A 26833-nucleotide genomic window follows, 5' to 3' on the forward strand; every position below is an offset into this window, starting at 1 on the left:
TAACAATAATACATTGCACAACTTATATTAACAAACGCTATTTGGTCTTGATTTTAGGTGTAATAAGAGCGATTACTTTTTAAATCCAAAGATCATGGCAAATCTCGGGCCATGCTCTTATTCTGAAGGCACATTCGCAAAACCGGAAATACCTTTGAGGACCATCGACGCCAGCTTCACGTTATTAACAGCAAACCAGCAGCTGCCTACCAACTCACTTCCGGCTCTGGGACATGTTTACAATATTCATGACTTTCCAGTCCAATCATAAACAAGATCTTCGTGATTATGCGAAAAACATCATACAATGACACATGCAAATAAAAACACACCATACATTTAATTTGCTCCATGGTAGACACCTCCTCCCTATTTCCATAAAAAAAATAATCAAATGATTATTACATAACTAATGTCATCTAGTCTGAATATAATACCCTTTTGTGAACATTTGTTACGTGTGAATTTGTTAAATGGTCAATATTTAATCCAGAAAATTATGTGTTCCAAACAGAGTCATGGTTCAAACTGGCTCTGGTTTCAAAACATTGAGTGCAAGCGCGTTCCCTTTCACTGAGACAACCCGGTTGGCAAGGTAACCGATGTACACAGCTAGCTACAACTGGTGGTGTATCTAAACTGTAGCTGGCCCCTGATGAGATTAACAACTAAATTTGTGTTTACAATTATTTTCTCTTTTTCATTGGTTGTGGTGCACAACACTGAATAGTTGTTTTCTGCAAGTTTTTAAAGATGTCTGTTCCTCAGAAAACAGGAACAGTGAAATCCAAGCAGGTATTGTACACAGCAAGTAGAGCTAGCTCTAACGTTTTCTTGAGCCATAACGTGTAGGCTACTGTACTAGTAGGCTTAATTGTAGTCAGTGCAAGCTCTACTGTACTGTACTATACTGTACTAGTGCTATTTGCACCACTGAACTGTAGCCTACTGGAGTGGGACTATCTAGCAATCCTTTTTTCAAGGTCTTCCTTCTGTTGAAGATTTACAATATGCTTAAAAATGCTCCAAGTAACGTTATTTAAGTAGCCTAAGTGTGTTGTAAAACAAACCTTGTAATTTATGTAATTTAACATTAAATTAACAGCTACTGTGCCAGTAGCAAAGAAATAGTAGATTTAGAAAACATTTGACCCTTTTTAACATAAATATATCGTTAAACCTTATTAGCTCAGTGATGACTTGTTAAATAATGAACTGTCAATGTTAGATAGGACCCATGTAAGAAACCCAAAAGGTCTGACATTAGGCAAGAGCTCGTCAGCAAACTATTATTCATGATGGAACTTGCTAGAAAATGTGCCGTTACAAGAACTTAACAGACATAAATCTTAAAACGTCATAGGGGTCGAACGCCTTGTCTCAGCAGAAAGCACCAGCTGCAAAGGCTGCGAAGGCGGTCAGTAAGAAAAAGGTGAGTCACACATAACTATGCATGAACTTTGTTCTCTGGAATGTTCCTCAAACACATTCTTATGATCTAGTCCTATACATTTAGACCATATTCTTAAGATACAAATTGAGTTGTAAGGACCTTACACTGTTTAGTACTCTGTTCCGAGTCGATGATTGTTGTTTTTCCCAGGATGAAGAAGATGGAGCTGAGATGGGTGAAGGGGGAGATGAGTGGACACAAGGGAAGACACTTATCAAGCCCCCCGACCAGTTAGACCTCACTGAGGCGGTAAGCACCGTGATAAGGTTTATGACAGAGAACATTGTCCATCATGCATTATTGCAGTGGTGGTCAAGCTGAGTAGGATTCAACTTAGTGTTACCTGGAAAAGCACCCTAAAAATAGCCCTTTACATCTACAGTAACCGATTACACAGCTCGAGCAGGTACTATGGTGTGGATGCTTATGCCTAACTCTACAGTGATGGGCACTAGACATGTAGCTGAAATGCAGTAAATCAGAAGTGTGATCGTTTTGTATGTTAAGAAGTGCTCGTAAGTTTGAAATGCATCCTTTCACCTTGCCAGGAGCTGAAAGAGGAACTCACAAGGATCCTGACCGCAAACAACCCACACGCCCCACAGAACATCGTCCGTTACAGTTTCAAAGTAAAGCGTAGTGACCTTCATCTCAGCAACATTTACAGTGCAACCACAGTGAGACAAAGCGACCACGGAAATGCACTGAAACCCAACACTTACACTTGAATCTTACCTTTCCATAGGAGCGCTCTTACAAACCAATCAGCAGCGTCGATCAGATGGCTGTCCACTTTCTGCTGGAGGGCAACCTTCTGCACCAGGACTCTGATGAAGCACGCAGGCAGCTGGCCAAACAAGGCGTTTCTCACGGTGGTGGCTTCACTTATTGCTCAACCATTCATTTAAGTTTAGCCTTCTAAACCTTTGTCAATTTCAGTCAATTGGAAGGTTGTGAAAGCCAATGATGCCAATGACACAATCCTAGTAATGACACAAATGGGTCTTTATTTATCTTTCTATTAAAAGCACCAGTGGAGGCACATGTGACGGAAACCCGTGGAGCAATAGCAGACACCCCGGTAAACAAAATCACCTCATTTGATAACAGGATCAAATTTATAGTCATTGTGCAGATTTATCTGTTCATCATATTATTGTAGGATTTAAGCTGTACAGTGATTACGTTAGTCTTACATTCGGAGATGAGTATTTTGCTAATGTTTATGGTGGTGTGTGTGTCCTTCAAGTGTATGTTGTAAAGATAACGCGTTGCACCACTGCACTATACTACTATTTTCTGATGTTTTTTGCAACAAAAAAATCTTTACCTGCTACATCTCACAGAAATAACAGTTTTGACAAGGTTGCCACTTTTTTCCCCCAAACACCCCAAATTCCAAGAGTACCTTCTGAGCGAGCTTCCCAGTACTGGTTTATATGAATGGTTTATATGCTCTGCTTGGTTCCTTGCAGACTACGGATGGCACAGAGGATGCAGGGGAGGCCGAAGGAGAGGAAAGAACCGACAGCGTCGCCTCCAAGGGCAGCAAGAAGGAGCAAAAACTAATCAATCAGTTCAACTACAGCGAGAGGGCTTCCCAGACCTTAAACAACCCACTCAGGGTACGGGGGCCAAGGATAGGGGGAAACCAGGGACTATTATTGTCTGGGGGAGGATAAAATACCGACCCACCTGTTTGACGTTTTATATTAGCATACGAATTCTGATTCCGAAGAAATATTGACACGACTCACGGGTGTAAACATTTGGATGTACGTTATGTGTGTTTCTTACCGTTGAATTTCCCCACGATCGCCCTTTTCAGGAAAGGGGATGTCAGACTGAGCCTCCTCCTCGTGTAAACTTCTCTGCGACTGCCAACCAGGTAACAAAATATCCCATAGACTCTCATAGGGCACTGATGATACTGCCGGCAGTCCCAGCCCTAATTTAAAGTGTGCCAAACAGAATAGAGGCTTACTAGAACTGGCTCCTCTCCTACCCAATAAACCACAATAGCGTGGCTAGATTGGAGTTTGGTTTTCACACAAAGGATGTCTACCGCTGTATTGCAATTAGCTGTTCATGTGTAGAGATTATGTATTCAGGTTTTCATTTTCAAGTTGTTATTTTACACTCCCTGGAGCAAAATATCTTTGTCAATAACAGCAATGAATTCCGGATCACTTTGTACCCTAACATCGTTCCCACACACAACTGACAACATAGACGTATCCTTCGAGCACTTCAATCCTTTCAAATCAGTGAGGGGAAATGAACAAACCAATGCACTGATGAGTGAAGACAATAGTGTTGAACATACCATGGAGCCCTCTGACCTGTCACCTGGACCACCTCCTGCAGTGGGAGATCTACGACGCCTACGTGGAGGAGCTGCAGAAGCAGGAGAGGAATAAGGAGAAGCTGAAAGCGGCCCCCGCAAAGAAGGAGGAGGACAAGGGCAAGAAGAAGATGATGCTGGTCGAGGCTCAGGTGAGCTCTCGCTGGTATTCCGCTGATACGGAGCGCGTTTATATGGCGCTTTTTTGTACCTTAGCGGCACTCAAAGCGCATTCAAAATGTTGCCTCTCGTTCACCTATTCACACTCATACACCGACAGGGGCAGAGCTGCCATACAAGGACACGTCCTTGGCTGTGGCACCTGTCCTGACACAGTTGTGTCAGACCGCCGCGAAAACCAAATTGGCTTCCGTTAGAACGTCCCAACGCTGATCTCGGAGCTGTTGACTTTCGTTTCAGAGCGATGACATCACCAAAGTGGCCAAGGTGGCAAAGATCATTGAGCGGATGGTGAACCAGAATACATTTGATGACATTGCACAAGGCAGGTTATACACAACACATACTCTATTCTTAATACAACCATTTCAGCATAACCGTAGCCCCAATGACCCTACTTAAAAAAATAAAAATAAACAGCGTAGCAAAGGATGATTCTGGCACAATGGCTGCTGGCAGATTTGATGAAGTATTAATATTTATACAGAACATAACCCCATTTAAAAAAAAAGTAATGTCAGCATCTTAAAAGGTATTGATAATTATACAAATTAATGACAGTAAATTGAACTTTAAATACTATAAACCTATTTAGTTTTTTTACTTGACACCTTTTGTTTGACGCTGCCTGTACTTCTCTTGTCCACTCCTTGCCCCTGTAGACTTCAAGTACTTTGAGGACGCGTCAGACGAGTTCCGAGAGCAAGAGGGCACCCTTCTCCCACTCTGGAAGTTCCAGTACGAGAAAGCCAAAAGGCTGTCAGTGACTGCCCTCTGCTGGTCAGTGTGACTGCGTGTTCTTCAGCCCAACAAGCCTGCTTCTCTCCACGAGTCCTGTCCTTCTACCGTCCCCTCATTGGAGTCATTACTGATCTGTCATTGTTAGATCCTTTAAAGCTCCTCTCCAGTGCTCCACGATATAGAACATGGTGCTGTAAATCAAGATGATAGACACACTATTTAGCTACAATGCCAGAACACAATATGCCTGTCAGTCGGTGAGGGAGGATGAGAAAGTGGTCATAGAGGACAATGCAGTTGGTGCATAAAAGATAGATATACTCATATATAAAAGAAAGCACTGGTTTGTTTTTGGATAAAATCGATGAGTATTTACTTTGTTTCCTTACAGGAATCTAACCTACGAAGACCTGTTTACTGTGGGTCTCGGATCCTGTAAGTAACACCCGGTTGTGTCATTGTAGGTATTTTCTTCTTTTTTGAAAATCATAAATGCCGTAAATCATAAAAACGGTTCATTTCAAAGCTGTTCTTCATGTTTGTTTTTTTTATGAAGCTTGTTTTTGTAAATGTTCCCAGCTTGGAAATCCCTGCCACTTACTCATGTTTCTTATGCGAACCCACCACTGGTCAAGTTTTGAGGTTAGGTGCTGTTTCAATTTGGCAAAAATCTGCATCCCCCTGATCCTATCCCACTCCTATCCTTCCGGCTCCATTCTCCTCCCACGTCTTCCTCCACTTCGCCTCCCTTAATCTTCCTCTTTGTCCTCTCATTCTCCCACGCCTTCTCATTCTACCCCCCCCCCCCCCCCCCCCCTTGTTTCCCAGACGACTTCACCAAGCAGGGCCGCGGCATGCTTCTTTTCTACTCCCTCAAGAACACCACCTACCCGGAGTACGCATACCCCACCACGTCCGGGGTCATGTGCCTGGACATCCACACATCTCTGCCCCACCTGGTGGCGGTGGGCTTCTACGACGGCTGCGTGGCCGTCTACAGCCTGAAGGAGGACGGCCAGCAGCCCACCTACAAGAGCACCGCCAGGTCAGGCAAGCACACGGACCCCGTGTGGCAGGTCAGTCGTCGGGTTGCCTGGCAGCGATTGGGGAGGGGTTGGTGGCGTGCTCTGTGGCTGCGTAGTTTCGAAAAAAGGTGTGCGTGTGAGAGAGAGGGGAGGGAGTGGCAGTGTTTCCCCTACCATTATATGAGGGGGACGCCCCCCCCAACGACACCGCTTTTATTTAGTGCCAGATCACAAAATAAGTCCTTTAAGGTTACTTTTCCTATAAAACAGGTCTATAGCTTGCTCTTCAATAAAAAAGTAAATGGTCTTATGTTATTTATCTTATTTACACAACGGCATGTCATTTCTGTCTCTACACGGCCCTAAAACTGTAAACCTAGGGGAAACACTGAGTGGGCTTACTATGACCTTGCGAGACGGGGTGATTCGCGACATTACGACCATGTGAGAATCCATCTTGCCGAGCTCCAAGTTATCCGTTTTTTGCCCGAACCACAGTGGACCAATCAGCATCCTCTGATGAAGTACCGGCATCCACAGGTGTGATTTAGGTGTGGCAAAGTTAGCCTGTGATAGACGTTGATAGACAGATTGTTCATACAATCACTTGTCTTTTTCAATCAGTTTCTAAGGACGACTTCCCAGATGGTTATGTGTAACAAACCATCTGTCTAATCAGGTTATGCTGACTAGGCTATCTTCAGTGTGTCTTGCTCATGGCAAAGTGGGTGCTTACATAGGCTACAGTCAGTACTTGAATAAAGTAAAGTATGAACATAACTATTCTGAAACATTGCTTTTTCTTTCATGGCTGTGCCCCTATGGTAATCCCATGCTGGTACTGGTTTCAGGTGAGGTGGCAGAAGGACGACATGGACAACAATCACAACTTCTTCTCTGTGTCATCCGACGGACGCGTCGTATCGTGGACTCTTGTCAAGGTGCCCTAGAAATACGTTTGTGTTCCTTTGTAGCCTGTCTTCTCTATCTCTCTCTCTTTGCCTCTCTATCTCTCTGAATGTAGTACCTCAACATAAATAGCACAGTCAACATGTCATATTTGAGCCACTAAACACTACAGCACACACTTCTCAATGAAACCCGATAAAGACTGAGAGGAACCTTGTAAACAAAGCTTTGTTTTGAGTGCCTCGGTTTCTTGCGAGCAGAATGTCTACGTGCAAACGAAACAAGAGACTGGACTGAGTCATAGATTTATAACCGCGGCCTCCATCCAAGTTTTACAGCTGTGTTGGTTTGATCGCAGAACGAGCTGGTCTTCACAGACATCATCAAACTGTCTCTGGAGGGAGCCTTGTCAGATGGGCTAGAGGGAATGCAGCTTCCCACAATGGGTAAGTGTGTGTGTGTGTGTGTGTGTGTGTGTGAGAGTGTGTATGACTTGAAGACAGACAGTGTTTTTTCAGCCAGTGTATTAAACAGAAGGAGTGACTGTTTGCCAACACATGCACAGACATTATCAGGCAAACACTACATTACATTAAACTCTTTGCGTCCTCTTACTGAAATCATTCGGTCGGGGACAGAGAGCCTCTTGTTGATCCCATTATAATGAGTCATGATGACCCTCTTTTCCTTTCATCTTTTGGCCCCCCGTTTATCCAAGCAGTAGCAGTTTGGTAATGCTTTGAGTTTCAGTACACAATTAAAGTCACTCAGATGTGTTCACACCTCATTTGGCAGTAGGATCAGAATGATGAGTCCCCATCTAACACCATCTGTTGTGCAGGAACCCATGTGTGGTGGTACAACTACAATAATATGTTTTGTGTGTTGCACTTATCATGCCGTTTCAGGTTTGCTGCTCACATTTCAACCACAACAGACAAACAGATGGCAGCAATGTTGGATAAATGTTGATTCCTTTAAAAAGACATTTGAGATTGGATGTTATTGTCGGTAACACGCAACTGCTCTGTTGGCGGTTGTCTCTGGCCCATTGTTTGGCTCTGTTCATTCCCGGATGCGTGCAGCAGAGGTTTTCAGTACACGTTGAGTGAAGAGAATTCTAGCCTGACTACATGCTGCTTTGTTGAAATGTCTGTCTTGTCTTGCATCGGCCTCTGCCCAGCTTGTGGAACCTCGTTTGACTTCCACAAGGAGATTGAATACCTCTTCCTGGTCGGCACCGAGGAGGGAAAGATCCACAAGGTGAGTCTTGTATCTACACAATCTTGGTGGCCTTAAAGGCAGGGTAGGTACGTACGCAATTTTGGCTTGAGTTTGAAAGTATCCACCCAAAATATCCCATTACCTCCCTTCAAAGCCACGACCCCAAAACACATGAACTACTACACTGCCTGACTACTATGTGCAGGTACTGTAGGTAGACAGGCAAGTAGCCTGTCCAAGCATTGCATTAGGTCCGAACGCAATGATTGGTTGTGTTTAATACAGACCTGCGATGGCCACAGATATCAGATTTTTTTTTATCAGAGCATTTGATTTATTGATTGCTATCAGAATGGGAAGTTTATTTCAGCAAATATGACAAAGTTCTTCTCAGAAATATTACCTATCCTAGCTTTAAAGGGGAGTGTCCTTATATATCTTTAACCTAACATATCTTTGAGCACCTCTTTTACATTTTTAAGAGTGACTTAAAGCAGAGATGAATGGTTTTTAGAACAAAATCACACATTTTTACATATTCAAGGGATGTTGCCAATCTTCCACGCCTACAAGGGGCCCTATCTATCTACCCACGCTGTGGAAAAACCATGAAAGTTAGTCCAGTACAAACTTTGGGTCTCCCAAGTGTAATGCTGTTGCCTATGAAGTTGTCTGATCAGTCGCTGGTCTGGAATTGTGTTATCTAGGACCAAACTAGCCTTGTCTTGTTTTTTGGACAGTTTTATCGGTTTATCCTACCAGAGTTTATGGTCAAGCTCACCGTGGCTAGCTTAACCAGGCAGCAACTCGGTTGGAGATGGAGAAGTGCTCTGTAATGGACAAACGGCTTGTTAAGTATTTGTCAAGTGAGAATGACATTTCTGCCAGTTCCTGTTGGGCCACGACTATTCCTGACCGCAAGAACACTGCAAACGAAACGCACCAACAAACTCTCGCTCTTAGCCCTGAAGTATCATTAAGTAGGAAAGTATTTGTTTTGCTTTCAACTTGATACCTCGGACGTTTAACACCCACACGCCATTGCTGACTCTTATCCTACTAGGGCCCTTTCAAAAACAAAAACCCACCCTGCCACATAATGAGACCACATGGCTGTCTCCCACTCTGTCTCCCTCTGAGAAATACAGGCTTGCTGGGTTGTGCCGCGGTGTGCAATATCCTGCTGTGCTGGCATTGCACCACTATCAGCCAGTGAGGAAGTGTTCTCATTAAAACCTCTTAAGGTTTTAAGAGGAGGGCACGGGGCTCTTAGAATGCCAGATATAAAAAAGGAAGGGTTGTTTATGTTGGTGTGTGTGTGTCCCTATGGATGCCAATGTGCGTGTTGTCATTTACATTTATTCATTTAGAAGACGCTTTTATCCAAAGTATTTCATATGTAATGTTGGTTTGTGGGCGCAATGGACATGCCGTCCCTGGGAAGCCGTCTTGTTTGGCGTGTTAAGCGTTTAATGAGTACCCAAGAAAGACAAGCTGGTGTACAGCAGACAGCTGTAGTTTTTGGCTTTTGTCCCTTCCTCATTTGGCATATTGGCCAAACATGTGCTCTGCAGTGATATGCAGAAAGATGGCAGATTACCTTTAAAAATGAACTCCAGCATAATATTTCAATCCCTGATTGTGATGAATGTATCCCCCCAGCCTACTTAGTTCCCTTTCTACTTTCTCAAAAGCTTTGTTTATATCATGAGCCAAGTTAGCCAACCGTGCTAGCTGGATGTTCATTGATGCGTTTCAGATAGCTGCGCACATGCTAATTGGGGTTTTGAGCTGATTTGATTTTTGAAGCCTGCTGTGTTGACAAGGGTTCCTTCCTCTACACCTGCAGAGATGCTGACAGCTCATTTGTTTGTTTTCAGTGTCATCTTTTAGAGGCCTTCGAGCTATGGTAGCAGGGTGTGTCTGGGTATATTTCATGACAACACAATAGTCCTGGTTCATGCCTCATATGACATGATACCTTCTCTTTTTCATTTCCAATCAAGGAAGCAAGTATTGAATATGTAGAAGATATTGGTTTTGCCTGGCCTTTACGGGGGTTGTTTTTTAAAATTCATCTCCACTTGTCTCTCTATCTCTCTTTCACTCTCTTTCTCTCTCTCTTTCACTTTCACTCTCTCTCTCTCTTTCACTCTCTCTCTCTCTCTCTCACTCACACACACACATCTAATATCTCAGTTCCTGTCTGTCACCTCTTCTTCTGACTCATCACCCTGGGGTACAGAGAGGACAGGTCTAATCTCCCACTGCCTATCCGGTGTCATTCTGGTACACATTGTACCCAATGTTGCCCCTCCCTCCCCAAAACACAACATGGACAAGAATTGTATTGATCTCTTACGTAAATGTAACTTAATTTCCTGGGCTTGCCAAGATAATACTGTAATTACAGTAAAACAGCCGTGATGTTTTGGAATAGCCTGCAGGCAATTTTTTTTTGTTTCTTTCATTACCTTCAGCGTGGAGAGGTTTGTCGAAACACATCTTGCGTACGAATGCCAGATAGGTTTGCTAAACCAGTATCTAAGGTAGACCCCCTGTTGCCTGTTGCTATTGTCAACATCACCTTGGGAGCCCCTGTACAGTTGAAAAATGATCAAACACCCTATACGTTCCATATACACAAGTCTAAGTGTTTTATTGAGACACAAGCTGCTAACAACTGCTCCAGGGTGCTGTGGGTGCAATTCCCTTGCTCATTTAACTCCATCACGTTGCCTACAGCCCTGCAGTGTCTACTTTGTCATATTCATCATCACACATGACAATATTGTGCTGAACGCAACATTCTGCAAAGGTAGCACAGGTTTTTTGACAGCTGTCTTAAAGTGCTCCTGGATCCAAAAGGCACTTTCTTTCTATATTATTATAATTATATTTCTATAATACTAGGGATGTTGAAAGTTGTGATTGAATGTGTATTGTCTCGAGTATGTCGTGCTGAGCCAGGTCATTGATGGATAATCACTGTCTCCTAACAGCAACCCGTCCGGAGCTTTGCTCTGATTCGTTTATATTTTTATAATTAAAAAAACATCTTGTACTGCCCTCTCAGCCCTGCTCTTCCTCCCGAAACCTTCCAACACGTCCAGAGCTCAGTGGCAAACTTTGCGGACTCTACTGAAACTACTCAGAGCATGGTGCTGTGGTCCACAGTGTGCAATACAACAGTATTCTCCCTGGGCTAACTAACCACATGTAAAAACAAGGCAGGCTTTTACCCTTCAAGCTGAATGCCTGACCTTGCATCTCACTGGCATGAAATGGAGAATATATTTACATGATAAAGAATGTGTAGGCGTCCAGTAAAGTACCAAGGCTTTTGCTTTATGAAAATGTTATGTAAAGTATGACAACATTGGGCAACACTTTACATTAAGTTAACATGAACTACCATGTAACTACACAGCAATACCTATGATAAAAACATTGTAGTTACATAGAAACGGCTAGGTAGTGAGAGTTTATAACAGTTTAGCAGTACAAGTTATTTTATTTGATGCATTATGGTCAGTTATTTAAGTGAAACTTGATATGGGTGAGGTTGGGCTGTCCATGGCTAAGTGGACGTCAACAGAGATGTTGTTTTGATCACCTTTTTTCTCAGTGCTCCAAGGCCTACTCCAGCCAGTTCCTGGATACATTCGACGCCCACAACATGGCGGTGGACGCAGTCAGGTGGAACCCCTTCCACCCCAAGGTCTTCATCTCCTGCAGCTCCGACTGGACCATCAAGATCTGGGACCACACCATCAAGTAAGCCTTGTGTGGACCAACAGTCTTGTAGTGTGGGACATCCGTCAATGCCAGATCAGACTGTACATAAGAATGCTGGCTGGTCAACAAACACCATGTAAAAGGCTCTGAAATGCAAGGACCTATTGAGGTTGGATAATGTATTGCTGGCCTCAAGTCTCTTGACTAAGGATTTCTTATGTGTGGATTCCAACTGAACAGTTTCTATGAAACTGCCAAGGTGAATGTTTATTCTAACTGTCAAGTGTTGTTAAAATACTCTAATGTCATAGAGAGATTATGCGCTTTTCAATTTGATTTTGTAATTTATCTTGTTACTTTTTCTAATCAGAGATTATGCTGAGCCAATAGAGGATAGCCCGTACTTTGTCAACGGCAGTGTCAGATTGACAGATGGCAAACCAAAATATCCTCAAGAGTGTTTCAAGTTCAGCTAAATTGGCCTGCATTACAAACTGTGGAAATTGAATGAATGCACATTCATCTTTGTAATTGCTGCATATTTATGACCCTCTCCTGCACATGATTGGACACAATATAATTTACCTGCCAGATCATTTGACAAACCTATTAGACATCCCCTTTGATGTCAAAAGTAATGGTTCGCTTGACTAAGTAATGGTTATAATTATGTAGCTACTAATTGCTGCACTGGTTCCAAGGGTAGCTGATGCTTAGAACGCAAACTAGGCCCATGTTTGGGACAAAATGTTTGTAACCAGAAAAATCATAATTTTGTTGATAGATTACATATATGCGAGATCGAGAATGACCCTTATATTAAAGCGCAATCATGTTTATAGACAATATATATATTTTTTTTAATGATTGCCTTTTCATAAGGGCTTCCATGTTCTGTACTCCCTCCTAGTCCTCCTCTTGTGGAAAGCTTTTTTCCTCTCACGGATGCAAGGCGAGGTGACACCCTCCACCCAGGAGCAGTTTGAGGTTCCGCAGACTTCAGTCCAAGCCCAAAACCGACCAAATATCGTTCATGTTCCACTGAAGTCAAATCCGTTTTTGAACTAAAGCTGCAGCATACTCGGACAAAGTTTAATGAACTCTTTAATCCAGGTTTCTGTATTAAAACGGTGTTTAATACCGTAGGCTATTTTTTGGAAATAAAACCGAGGTTTATACCCCGATTTTACATTTTTCTTGAAATTAATATTCTTCTAAATTAAGATTTCGAAACGGCTTATGGTCTTACTCCCCTGAGCTGTAACAGTAAAAATTGACACCAGAGACAGCAGACAGTGAGCTCTCCAACTAGGCTACTTCTAGCACATTAGCTACCATTTCACCAAAATACCATAATTCTACACCGAGTAGCTTAATATCAAGTTAGCGGTTTGCACTAACTCATAGCAGAGATACCTCTGGAAAAGTTATCTAGTATAATTATAACAAGCACACAGAACTGAGTGATGAACTGCTGGCGGCGGTGGATGGTCCAGGTGCGACCGGAGGAGTAACGGCCGGGGGGGCGATGCTCGGTACGGCTCCGCGCTGCAAGAGAAGCCGTGTGTCCCTGAACCCCGTCTGTCTCTGGTCCATGTTAAAACTATCCGCCGCGAAATGGTCACTGCAGAGGCGGCTGTTGGAGTTTATCCGAAGCTCTCCATCAGTGTGGCTCTTCACAAAAGCAATCCACCTATTTTTCCTTTCCTCATCAATAGAAGCGTTGCAGCGCAGCTGAAGTTCTTGCATCCAGGGAAGATGCAGTTGCGGGTGGAGGGAGACACCCTGAAGCTAGCTAGCTAGCTAATGTAGGCTACAATAACAGTACAGCAGAAGGAACCATTCAGTGATCTGACGTAGATGGGTCAAAATGACGTAGATAGGTAATTTTTTGGCTCCGCCCATTAAAACCTGATCTGAAAATGGAAGAGAAACTATAATGTACTGAGAAGCAAATCATGGAATGTGCTTTACAGGATCTTTAAGAGGAAGGCGTTACCTCAGACCTACAGTATTCTATTAGTCACTGTCTGTGTAAGGAGGTTCTCATGAATCAATGGCTCAGCCCAGTGATAAACGTTCTCCATCGCTCAACAGCCCCCCACCCTCGCCATCCATATATCTGTTGCTGGATCTCTGTGTCGTCAGCCCACTTGAAATGAGACAGATTCCCAAAAGACCTACTACTGCCATGAAAACGTATGAGCTATCGGATTTTCTTCATCTTTGCACATTTTTTTGTGTGCACAGTAATAATTCTGCATACAATCCTCAGATGTGGAAAATGTTATTGCCCCCCCACCCTTTTTAACTTAATCTATATATTATGGTCATGTTTAGCACTACTTCAACCTGACTCTTGGCATCTAGCTTTAACTCATCCAAGCACATTGTTCATTTGAATGTTAAGATGCACAATGGAACGGAATTCAGATGTGGACCAGCATCTGCTCTTCAATATTCGGGGAAAGTAAAAAATAATTAATTCAGATTCAAAGGTTTGTTGTGAGTGTGGATCAACTTGTTTATCCTGCAACCAGTGGTAGTGGTTGGGCCATAGTTTTAACAAACCATGTGTGCACAATGCACAAAAAAGGTTCTGATGAGTTTTCTTGTATTAACAGAACAGTGACTTTTAAAACCACTTACTGTATATTTTTTGAATTGTATATTTTATTAATTCAGCAGATGCCTTCATCCAAAACAATGGTCAAATAAATAGTGCATATAAAAAGTACAGTAGAAGATCAATGATCTTAATGTTGCAAAGGATAATGGAGGAAAGGGGAAATATTTCATGTTCATTGTGGTCCTCTGTGGTAAATCAAGCCGCAAGCCTATACATTCCTAATCTAGAATTATTATGCCCTTATTCCTTGAACCTTGTACGAGCACCTCTGCAGGTCTCCTAACTGATTGTCATGGATCCCCTATACCTGGTGTGCCTCGTCACCCAGAGTTCGGGGAGGAAAGGGCTTGAATTACAAAACAGCCAAATGCCATCGAGAGACAAGGTAACCGATAGAGACCTTTGAAGAAACACTATCATTCTTATTCATGTCAGGATAAAAGAGGTTCCAATTCACCTGCCAGCTCGCACGGGGGAGGTCTCTGGCATGACAAGGCGCTCTTGATTTGATCTTCCTCACTGTTCAGCCACAGTACATTCCTCCCTCCCCATCGGCTTTCTATGCGTCCTCTCCCCACACCTCTTTCCTTCCCTGTCTAACTGCAGGGGCTATATTGTGGCAGAGTAATGACAGTAGGGGGGGGGGGGGGGGGGGGGTAAGAGATAATGCTGCTTGATCAGAGAGTGGTCCTATTGTACTAGAATTATGGGTGTTGCTAAACTATATTTAATGACAGTGTGGAATTCACACTAACTTGAGACACTACCCATCTCCAAGGTATGGGAAACATTTCATAAGATTTCTTTGAGAAGTCATAATATTGTAAGAAATGTAACACCTAATGTTGATATGGCTATCTTAAGACAATGTGATGATTAGCAAATATTGAGAATCTTTCTTCGTTTTTAGTGACAGATTTTGTCAGTGCAAGAGAACACAGCAGTCAATAACATTCTATTGCATCAACTAAACCATGTAAAACGAGAAGTGCAACACAGCATAAGACAACACAAGAAAGAAAATAAATGAATAATATAGGCTGGGGCTAATATGGCAAGATAACATCTATAACTATTAAAATGCAAATTATACTTAAATGTTAAAATAATTTACCCAAATATTTACACCGTTTTCCATGGCTTGTATGTCCTGTTTCTGATCAGGCCATGTGAAGAGGGGAACACTGGGTAGGTGATTGGCATATAAGGGGGCCAGACTGTCCATAATGCTTCTCCTCACGACCTTGTGGCAGTATCTCTGTCTATTTTATAATTCCAGTCAGGCTGAGTCTCACATTTACATTTAGTGTCAATGCCAGCACTTGTTTCGCAAGTTTTGTTTGAACTTTTATTTTAGTTTGTAAGGGTTCAATGCATTTCATTACAATCTATTTACTACTGCAGTTTGTGATCATTTCCTTTTTGCTTTGGTTGGACAAAGTTCAGCATGGTTAGGAAAAGAAAATATTGTCACAGTTGTTACTAACAGTTGTTGCTAACTACAGAGAAAACAACAAAAAAAAGTGGCACCCCAGTTGGTAAAAGATATCAATGTATTTGTGGTATCTGAGATTCATTTAATTCAGGAGTTTTGTTTAAGAAACCTTTTATTTATGTAGTAAAAATGTTTGGGGCATATGTGATTTACATTACATTTAGTCATTTAGCAGACGCTCTTATGCAGAGCGACTTACAGTAAGTACAGGGACATTCCCCCCGAGGCAAGTAGGGTGAAGTGCCTTGCCCAAGGACACAACGTCATTTTGGCACGGCCGGGAATCGAACTGGAAACCTTCAGATAACTAGCCCAACTCCCTCACCGCTCAGCCATCTGACTCCCACATCCAAAGTGTTTTGGATTTCTTTGTTGGAAAGCTAAGGTCTTATTATCTCATCCTATGAGGGGCTAGCATCAGAAACGGTCTGGGTCTCTTACACCTTTTTAGAGTTTTTCTAGAAGGTTCTTAATGAAAGGACAATGGGAAGAGCGCTTTGTGAGCAGTCTGAGAGAGTGTCTTTGTAGTTGGTTGAGGGTTTGTATTCCGGGGTTCCTCTTGTGATGAGTAGGTGGAATTCTCCTAAAGACTGCTATCAAATTAGAAATAGAAGAATATGTACCGGTACCTCCTTACTATGGGTAATTACAATCAGACGTATGATTATTCACATTGCAATAACACATTTTAGGTAAGCATCGGTAAATGGCTTTAAAATACACACTCCATTCCATAAGATATTTTGTAGTTAAAAAGGAATCCATATCTCTCGCAATCCTTTGTGCTTATGAGGATGTGGGCTGATAACGTCTCTTCTCAAAGCAGAGAGGCTTTCATGTGGCTACGGATCTCATTCTAGCAATTAGACCCAAGGGACAAGGTTTATCAGGGAATACAGTCAAGAACGGGGGAGATATTCTGCGCAGCACTGACTGAGGACTCAAGGGAACAATCACCAACATATGGGAAGCTGACTGAAAGTTGACAGCAATGCTGCAATCAGATGCTAAGTGATGCCACTCTCATGGTAGTTAGACACAAGGCTGCAGATATGTGGTAAACTCATCTAACGAGCAAAATGATTTTCATAATAAGCATACTTAAATCCCAATAGACATGCAGGGAATTGCCAGCATGCTAATAAACACATGTCTGTGCTGGTGCATAGGGACTTTTGTATTTATTGTTTTGTTGTAAAGATACATTAGCCATGATTTATCATGAATGGCTGTCTACCAATCACAAATCAAGGTCACAACTAACTACTGTAAAAATCCATAAACGTGGCTGGGGTTAGTTTTATCCCCTGTGGTCCTTTGGGTTGCTGGTCACAGTGATGTGATTATCACTCTGAATAAAATAATACACATGCTGTCATCCTCATGTTTTGTACTTTTCCCCCTGCACCTGCAGTTCAGCTCAAGTAACTGCCACTCTGCACCCTACAGGTTCATGTTTACGATGCATTTGTCTCCCATTTGAGGCCCATCAGCAGTAAAACAGATGTGTGTAGCCTTCAAGATTCAAAAAATGTTAATGTCCATCACATGAGTCTTAGGTTATTGACTCAGAAACAACATAAAAAACATGAAAGTCACATAAAATGACTTTGAAAACACTAACCATCCATACATAAATACGACATAAAGAGGCTAGTAAAGACGAACGCTCAAAGAGACACCACAAAGTCACATGGGCCCAGAGCAGTAACTGCAGGCCATGTGGGCCACTAGCACCCATTTTTTGCTTCTTTCTTTGCTTTTTTCACTACTATACTAATTGTACCCATTGTACCTTTAAGTGGGTAACTGTACAGTGCAAAAAAAGGTTCAGTGCGAATGGTGCTGTGAAAAAACGTAAGAATTCATAATTGCCCAGACACTTACATCCACTTGTCCTAATCTATGCACCTGTCTCTTCAGCACACCGATGTTCACCTTTGACCTGAACTCCCCTGTTGGAGATGTGGCCTGGTCTCCATACTCCTCCACAGTTTTTGCAGCTGCCACCACGGACGGCAAGGTAAGCCAAACGACCAGAGCTGGAAATGCTCGTTTTTTCACCCACCACAACCACAACGACAACGGCTCAATGACAGCCGAAGGATGCTACCTCTCGTACCTGGTCTGAACTTCCTGCCAGTACTGCTTCGGCTCAGCTCCAGCTAAATATACACAATATACTCATATAATCATGTATCATAAGTGTGCGAGTGGAATGTATCTTGCCAAAAAGGGCATCACAACATAGTTTGCCAATGAGTCTTAATGGTGAAGTCTTTCTGTACTCCCTCTGTAACCCTAACTTGTTTGTTTTCAGTTTCGAAACCAGGGGCCCGTTCTCCGTACGTCGCTTATTACATCCGAGATCAAATGACACATCCAAGATGACATCATCTTGCTTATCATGATCTGGCTAATTCTGTTCTTCGAACACACTTGTTGTTTATGATTAGTATAGCTGGATTGAGTTATACGTTGGTCTAAAAGGGGGTATGTATCGATAGTAGAAACCTTGATCAGCAACGCTGCTATTGGCTGCTCACATAAGTCTATGGCTGCTCACCGTGGCCAAAATGAGCGCCCTATTTTTTCCGCAACATAGCCAACAGAGCAACAGCTTGCTCGAAGGTTACTCCGAATTTGAAGATTTTATCAGAACGCCAGGGAACACCTCAAAGTCTGCAAAATCCAAGAAAGAGGGCTGGCAAAAAGTAGCAGACCAAATTAAATGTAGAGGAGGCGTCTGACGCGTTTTATCGCTTATTACAGTAAGCTATAGGCCTATGTTTTTATTATTTTCATACTTTCATATTTTCATTTATCATCTTTAATGTCATATGATGTGGTTTCAACAAATGTATTATGTAAATGACACCCTCACAAAAAAACGATAGGCTATACTCTCAAAAAGTATAGGCTAGCATATCGCGCTGTGCTTAAGGAGCCTCACGCAATGAGCAATTAATTCGGTTTCATGTTAAATTCTGCTAATTATTCTTGCACCTTCTGCAACAGGTTCCTGTAGTAAAAACGTACAAGACATGTCTGTGACAGACTTCCTGTATCACCTCTGCTTGTAAAGCCTCAATCTAATCGTGCTTACATAAAATAAACCTGCTCCCGAGCAGGTTTAAGCTTACGGACCTGTTGCTATGACAGCAAGTCCAGGATGAGCTTCGAAGAACCGAACAATCCAAGATAATGACAAATCGTCAACAATCAAATCCAGCTAACTGAGTTAGCGACGTACGGAGAACGGGCCCCAGGTCGTTTTGGGATCTGCGTTGTCCTTCTTGGTTATTTTCAAGAACCTTTCGATTCGGCATCTTTTGTAGTCGGTTTGTTTAGCGTGTTGTTAGTATGCCAGCCAGTTGTCCTCTGTCTGGTCCTCAAAGTGATGCGTCGAGGCTGGCCTCGTCTGTGCAGCAGGGGCCAGGAAACAGCCTGCCGACGACCGTTTGCTTCCAGCTGTTGCTCCATTGCGCAAAATGAATATCATCAAGGATAAATGGGAGGAATTTAGAGGCAAATGGCAGCATTTGCGTAATACGTTGAATCCTGTCCAACCTCTCCCTGGTCAGGAAATAACACTGTTGGCTGAGACAGATGGCGAAGAGGAAGCAATATGCAGATCACAATCTTTCGGCAAATATCTTAGTAACTTTATGTCATACATAGATATGTTAATAATCATTATAGAAATATCATTATAAGAATGTCCTGATGGTGTAATATTTCACGTATATACAAAATATAAAAAACGGACTAAACGGTTTAATATGAAAAACCTGCCATCCAATAAAACAATGAAAATGGCAGCAACCATTTCAGTGTATTACACAAACCTACCTTCAGTTCACTAGATTTGAAACAAAGAGAATCATTAGTAATGAGGTCCCACGTGTGTATACAGAATTTCAATTAGTCAAACTCATTAGCTTAGAAACAATGGCAAAAATGGGTTTTGGCATTGCTTACCTTTTTTAAAGCATATTCAGTATTATGAATATTGAACACGGCATGTTTCGTTTGAATCCAGGTGTCTGAGAAAGGTTGCTGTGATTGAAAGGTTTACCAAACCATGCTTAAACTCGTAAATCTTTTACAATGAATGCATGATTTACAAATGTATTTTATTTACGTATAATGCACTTATATTGCGTCAACATCACTAGAATTTCACCTCTTACATTTTGGCATACTGTATATGCAAGTTTGTTGTGCCAACTTCCAACTGTGTGGTTTTTGTGTTGCGTAACACTCCCAAAAGAACAAGATCTTTCATTTGTTCTGCCACCATCTTGAATCCCAGGTAGGGCGACTCTGCACGACTCCTTCATGTATATCCCCATGGCGACAGCTCAGTCTCGCACTGATGGGTGATACTCAAATGTCAGGGTCTGTCACCGTCTAACCTCAGACGGTAACCTATGAATGACAATGAGAACACGGAATGAGCGGGCGCTAACAAAAGGTCTCCTCCATTCTCCCTGCCGCCCTTCACATGGACCGATATGGATAATGTGATATGGATCACATGGACCGATATGGATAAGATCGTGCTAGACCAAGGTTCAGAAGGGAAGGGGTGAGCGGGAAAAAAAAACCTTGCTGTGTCTGTCTTCATCCCCCAATTGACCCCCAAGTGTAGAGCCGGCGTCAATTCTCACCCTGGACCTCCCTTAGCCTCGCACCTGCTGTCTACATCACTCATAGAACTTCACCAGCCTCACAGTGCACATATGAAGTGCACTTGTGGTGTGCGTCATGCATAGCCATGGACATTTGCGCGAACAATTCAAGTAAATGAGCCGTTGGTTGTGGTGCGTTTGTGGTGTGAGTCATGCATTTCTATGGACGTTTCTGGTGACGATTATTGTAAATGAGCCCTTGGCTGAAATATATAGAGCAGCCTGTAAGCTAACTGGAGGACAGGTAACTAGGATTCACTCTGTTGGATAACATGTATGATCGAATCCCCCCCCCCCCCCCCCCCACTCCCTGGAATCCAATTTATGTTCCTGTCAGTTGATTTCACAGAATAATTAGCCCAAGCATTAGCAGGCTGTTGACAGTTGTGAGCTAGTTGCGGTCACAAAATTGTACAATAGGCAAGATACACACGTGCAGGACATACAAGAAATGCTGAAACACAAGATAGCCTTTTCTAGCGTTGCTGCAAAGAATTACAAACACACACAGCCTCGACCTCTCACTTGTTGTCTATCTTGCTCTATCTCACATGCACCCGCACACACAAGACAGCTATCAGAACCAGTCTGATTGGCTATTACTGTTTCAAGCTTCTACTTGGAGGTTGTAAGCTTTGAACATTCATTCAGACCTGATTCAGGGCTAACTTTGCCTTCATTTAAAAGGTACAGTCATGTATGCAGCAAAGCCTTGTGTCATCCACACAGATGTTTAACCCATTCACATCCTTTTCATACTATTCATGTTACTTGGGATATATCCTATATACACTATACCACTGTGTGATTATTTAATTAAAAAGTGAATAGCAAAATATCACCACCATTACGAATGTACCAGAATGAACAAACGGACCATTTTCGTATCTCACTCACTCACTTTTCCCATTAAATGTCACTGTGCCCTTAGGTCCACATCTTTGACCTAAGCATCAACAAGTACGAAGCCATCTGCCAACAGCCAGTGGTAGCCAAGAAGAAGACCAAGCTGACCCACGTGGAGTTCAACCCCGTCCACCCCATCCTCATCGTAGGCGACGACCGAGGCATCGTCACCAGCCTCAAGCTCTCACCCAACCTCCGCAAGAAACCCAAGGTAAGAGAATACCAGATGTGTAGCTTCCGGAAACAGATCTCAAAACTGCCTCACGGTCAGCCTCGCAAACACAGTTCCCACTCTAACTTAAACAGACTGACACAAGGGAGTAGACTGTTGCTATGCTCCCCATGTGAAGCCACAGCCCCCCCCCCCCCCCCCCCCCCCATGGATAACAGCAATCAGATTGCAGCTTTACCCGGTGGTACTAGTATTGCAAGGATCGATCGGGCTGAAATGTCAACCGCAAGAAGGCAATTGGAAGTATCAATCAATTGTGCAGAATCTGAGCGAGCCGCGTTTTGCACGTAAGGCAAAGCCTGATTTATTATTGTACAGGGAAGTGGCAAGCTGGCACAAAACAGTTATTGATGGATGCATTTGTTTATTTGTTCAACTTTGTTTAATGAAAGGCTTGAGGAAAAAATGGCGCGGGACATAGATCAAGGTTGGATACAGAATTGGTTATGACTCACACCAGTATGATCACTATAGTCGATGTGTAACAACCGAGGGTTTTTGATGGGAGTCCAACTACCTTTGATGCAGGGCTCGACAATAACGATGGCCCGATGGTAAAAAGTAACGTCGGGACAGTTAAACTAGCAACTCACTGGCCCGGTCGGGCCACTGCAAATTATTGATTGGGAAAAACATTCGCATTGTAAAAGTTAACATCCTTCATGTTTTGCTATCTGCTAAATGCATAAATAACTTTGCGCGCACAGTTGGCAAATCAAGAAGTGAGTAGTGAGTGACCAGTGGTTGTCAAATTGTAATTCTTTAATCTCATACATTTTCTAACAACTGGCGCGAGACAATAAAGTGAAGACGGCAGCAAAGTAGAGCTACGAGCTCAAACGGAAGAAACTTTTTTTATGGAACGAAGATGCACTGTGTCGTCTGTCGTATGTTCCCGTCTAAAGCGGACAAAAGTAGATCTTTTTACACAGGCACCGACAATTTTCGAAAACAATCCCTGACCAGCCATGCTAGCAGACAGCACCCGGTTTGCGTGACAGCTAAGCCTATGGTTGACAATCCATCTTCCAGGTCGTTGACCATGCTGGTCAGGAATTTAAATGTAGATGCCCATCGTGTTATTGCACGATTTATAACAACGGCATATCACGTAATTAAGACGGGCCAGCCGTTCGCCTCGTTCCCCCAGGCTATCGAACTGCAGCAGAAGAATGGTGTCGACTTGGGTACTTAGTATCATACTGATGAAATGCTATGTAAGCTTTTATATATTAGCATTAAGGGACCAGAGGTTTCAGTTTCTGCCAGACAGAGTTGTGCAGAGATGGCTGTCATCAGGGAAGAGAGCACGTCTGAGGTTAAAAGTCAATTGTTTTGCTGACTATTACATTTACATTTTTTATCACTAGAAATGTGATTTCATTGTTGTTATTTTTATATCCAGGATATGTTTAATAAATGGTTAAACATGTTAACAGAATAACACAATTTATAAGTCTTTGGTTTTGTTGTAACAATGATAAATTACAACTTTTGGAGGGGGGGGCCAGTAAAAATTGTCTTGGGGCCAGTAAGTTTCAAACCCCCAAAAAAATGTTAATGTTGAGCCCTGCTTTGATGTGACCATGTCATCGGAAGTTTAGAGCGGTTTGAGAAGCAATACTTACCCCCAGATGAATGATTTGACTAAATAAATAAATGAAGGCTCCAATTTTCTCTCACTGCTAATTAGGAGGGGTTTACGTGGGCTCTCTGTCTTTTTCCTTCTCTCGCACTCTGCATTGGTGGACATCAGTTAGCACCAGTCGAACACAGTTAAAGCAGCAGTGTCCACTCTCCTTCAGACTGGTGAGTTTTGAGTCGACGAGCGATACCCTTCTCATTTCAGGCGTTTGAGGTTCCCTCCCCACAGCCTGTACCTTGAGGACGTGAGGAAGGAGGGCCATTTGGCGCCGCCCTCAAAGGCGTCCCCCCTTTCCACGCGGCCCTGCTCCGTGTCCGTCCTCTCGCGGCTACCGACGATCACAGTTAGCCACCATGTTCTGTTTACAGTCATTGTCCTCTCGGTAACCACAGGGCTAGAGAAAAGGGCTCTGACTCACAGGCCTTAATTAGGGCCATTTGGGGTCAGCCATGGCCCTGCCGTCACTTCTGCTCCCCGCTTTTCAAGAGTCGTGTGTCACACAACGGACGTTTGCTTTGCTCAATGAGTCACCAGTGATTCACTGGAAATGGGTTTTGTCGGATCGGCGCTTTCCCGCTAGCAAAGGGATCACAGCACCTGACTTGATGAGGCGTCCACATGATTGTGTTTTTGGACAGGAATGAACGAGCTAGCGGAGCAAAGGGATAAATCCTTTATTTATTTATGGTTTATTTGTATGGTTCCGAGGGGTGCGAGTGAATGGACAGAGTGCTTCATTTGAATCTCTCTCTCTTTTTCTCTCAGACCTGAAATCATGTTATTCTCACATACGGCATCCCAAACTGTCTACCTTGTTCACCACAAACACCCAGTGGTCTTGTGAAAAAGCAGGATTTTCTGACACACCAAGGGACCCAGATGTTAGACCTCCTGTCCTAGCTTAGACCCAAGTGCACCTACAGCACATAGTCCCATTTACAGGTGGCACCAAAAGTCCTTCTACTTGGTTGCACATCCTATACAGGCAATGGATGTCGGCATTCTGTGACCCACCAATCAAGTTCTTTATCTTGGAATGTCACTCTTTCCAGCAACAGAAACCTTGCATTTCAATATATGTGCATGAGAATTAGACTGCATCTAATTACACAGGAACAAATAAAATGTCATCCCAACAAATATAAGAGAGGAGAGCCTCACATGATGTTTTCCGCAGGATAATTCAAGGTGCGTATTCGAGAAGTCAGAGAATAATCTGTGCCAGAGCCAATCTTTGACTCGACTACCCGACAGAAAGCAGTCACTCGTACAACCGTGTGTACCCAGAAACAGTGCAAGCTTTCGCTGAGCCGACTCCCCTTGTTAACCCTGACGCGGACCAGTGTTCGTCCGAAAGACAAAAAGGCTTCATCTACGTTCATTCAATTACCCTGCACCCCAGGACATGTAATGCCTCGTCAGAAATGTCTGTAACCATAGGGACGATGGAAGATATGGACAGATGGAGGACGGGTTGGATGAGTGGGAACCTTTAGTAATAGCCAGGACAAATGCCAGGCCTCGGGGGTGCTCCGGTGGAGGGCACGTACCGTACGGCTTCCTAACACAGCGGCTCCGGCTCGGGATTCCGGCTCTGGCCGTTTCTGCCTCTCTCTCTCTCTCTCTCTCTACCCTATGTATCCTGTCTATCTATGTCGGTCTCTGTCAAAAAAGGCCCAAAATTATATTTTTAAGAAAAGACAAGCAAGGCCACAGTTCAGGTCTCACCCAGCCCTACCTCACAGCATTTCAAATCAATGATGAGTGTTAAGTACCGGTAAAATATCCAAATAGTTCCCTCTTTTTCTTTCTCTTGCTCTCAGTCTGCAGATTTCTTGGTATAATTTGTCACTTTCCACTTTCCCTGCCCAGATTGAATGTTTTAATGAATTTCACCTTTGCAGGGTATTCTTTCTTTGTGGAAAGCACAGAGCCTTAAAAAGACCATTTGTATAATGCATTATTCCCTGTGATGAAGTGTTCTAAGTGGCCCTTTGACATAGGGGTTGCTTTTCATTGTCAATTGAATTGAATTGTGATTGTCTAATGTTCAGTCTGTTCCTTCTTGCTTACGGGCATACACAAACACTGGATCTGCATTAAGTTGATGCATTTGCTTCAAGTGCACCGGCATAACATCCAAGCTCACTGAACACTGAACCGTTTCCTTTCTTTCTCTCTCTCTCTCTCTCTCTCTCTCTCTCTCTCTCTCTCTCTCTCTCTCTCTCTCTCTCTCTCTCTCTCTCTCTCTCTCTCTCTCTCTCTCTCTCTCTCTCTCTGTTTCCCTTTACTCCCCTTTCTTTTCCCTCCCTCCAGGAGAAGAAGGGCCAGGAGCTGCCCAAGGGTCCAGAGGTGGAGGTCGCCAAGATGGAGAAGCTTCTGAGCTTGCTGAGGGAGCCAGAGGCCAGCTCTTAAGAGCCCACAAGAATCGCACCACCTTTGCCAGCCTAACTACAGTCATGTGCTACTCAAGTGACTCCCCCCCCCCCCCCCCCCAACCTAATATTACTTTTTGAAATTCAATTTGTATCTCATTTGTATCTCATCTTGTATATAAACCCGCTGACTTTGATCTGTTGTGCCAGAATCCAACTGTGATTCAATACTTGTCTGCATTCTACTTGTTTAAAAGTCTGATGTAATCCATTTTAGTCCCCCCCCCCCAAAAAAAACTGATTAAACCTATTGACAAAAAGAACTCAAAGCAAATGACTTGGTAGACAAGGAAGACGGATTCGTTTGAAAGATTTTATTGAAAAAAAGTGTCATCTTCTTTGTGTTCAGTAGGAGTTTGAAAGACACGGCTCAGAACCCTTTTCTATTCGTAGAGCTCTGAGAAATCAAGTATACAGTCAACGATACAGTTATGCTTTGGTTGAACACTTAAGACTTGTACTTGCAGACATGCTACAAACGCAACATAACCTCCATAGTTGTCACTCCACCATTAACACCGGTATGGAACTTCTGCATTTGACAATCGGATGCAAGGAAATACATGTACATGGAAATCTAGTCCAACGACAGTAGCCTGTCTGGTCTAGTAGTTGTCTACTGTCGAGTTGGGCCTTTGGATAATCGCATTTTGTTTTACACCTACGTAAAGGAATTCATTGAGAGTCACTTCAATCCTTATTCCGCCTATGTGGGTTTTCGAAACTCTTCCGTCAGCTAATGCTCCCTATCTTCTGTACAGTGGGCTGCCAGTGCACTGTAGCTCGGCCTTAAATCAAACGGGCCCACCCAACCCCAGAGCCTTAACCTTCGCCTCGCTCGCTTCTCCTCGGTGCTCTCACCGCTCTCTCGTGGCTGCGGAGTGCACCTCCCCCCCCACACACACACACACACACTTCGCCGCCAACGATGAATCACAACTTCACATTCAACTTTATTTGCGTCTGAATATTTAATTGGGCCTTTTTTGTGTCCTGCAAAACACATTATATACAAATAGGCATGCTCTGGCTCGAAGGGGGAGACTGGCGTGTAGGAGTGCTTTCTTTCTCACCCACGACCATGTGTGGGTTGCCCCTAGCGCGGTGCCATAAAAAGAGCGCGTGGAGTATCGCATTGAAGGGGACAATGGGAAGCTCCTTATGTAACTGTTGTTTGCAGACC

General features: G+C 43.2%; 1 protein-coding gene across 1 annotated transcript; it reads left to right on the forward strand.

Annotated features, from left to right (window-relative positions):
• Nucleotides 1–753: 753 nt before the first annotated feature.
• On the forward strand, nt 754–25632 carry dnai1.2 (dynein, axonemal, intermediate chain 1, paralog 2). Its single transcript, XM_067244965.1, has 20 exons — nt 754–795; nt 1364–1432; nt 1604–1702; nt 2002–2082; nt 2199–2325; nt 2482–2534; nt 2929–3078; nt 3282–3341; nt 3821–3949; nt 4218–4302; nt 4640–4757; nt 5110–5153; nt 5547–5794; nt 6595–6684; nt 7011–7098; nt 7836–7915; nt 11505–11653; nt 17662–17761; nt 21364–21549; nt 25532–25632. Exons 1-20 carry the CDS (start codon nt 754–756, stop codon nt 25628–25630), a joined length of 2097 nt encoding a protein of 698 aa, XP_067101066.1. The 3' UTR covers nt 25631–25632.
• Nucleotides 25633–26833: the final 1201 nt, after the last annotated feature.

The sequence above is a fragment of the Osmerus mordax genome, chromosome 1 (genome assembly GCF_038355195.1).
Source record: "Osmerus mordax isolate fOsmMor3 chromosome 1, fOsmMor3.pri, whole genome shotgun sequence".
Classification (NCBI taxonomy): domain Eukaryota; kingdom Metazoa; phylum Chordata; class Actinopteri; order Osmeriformes; family Osmeridae; genus Osmerus; species Osmerus mordax.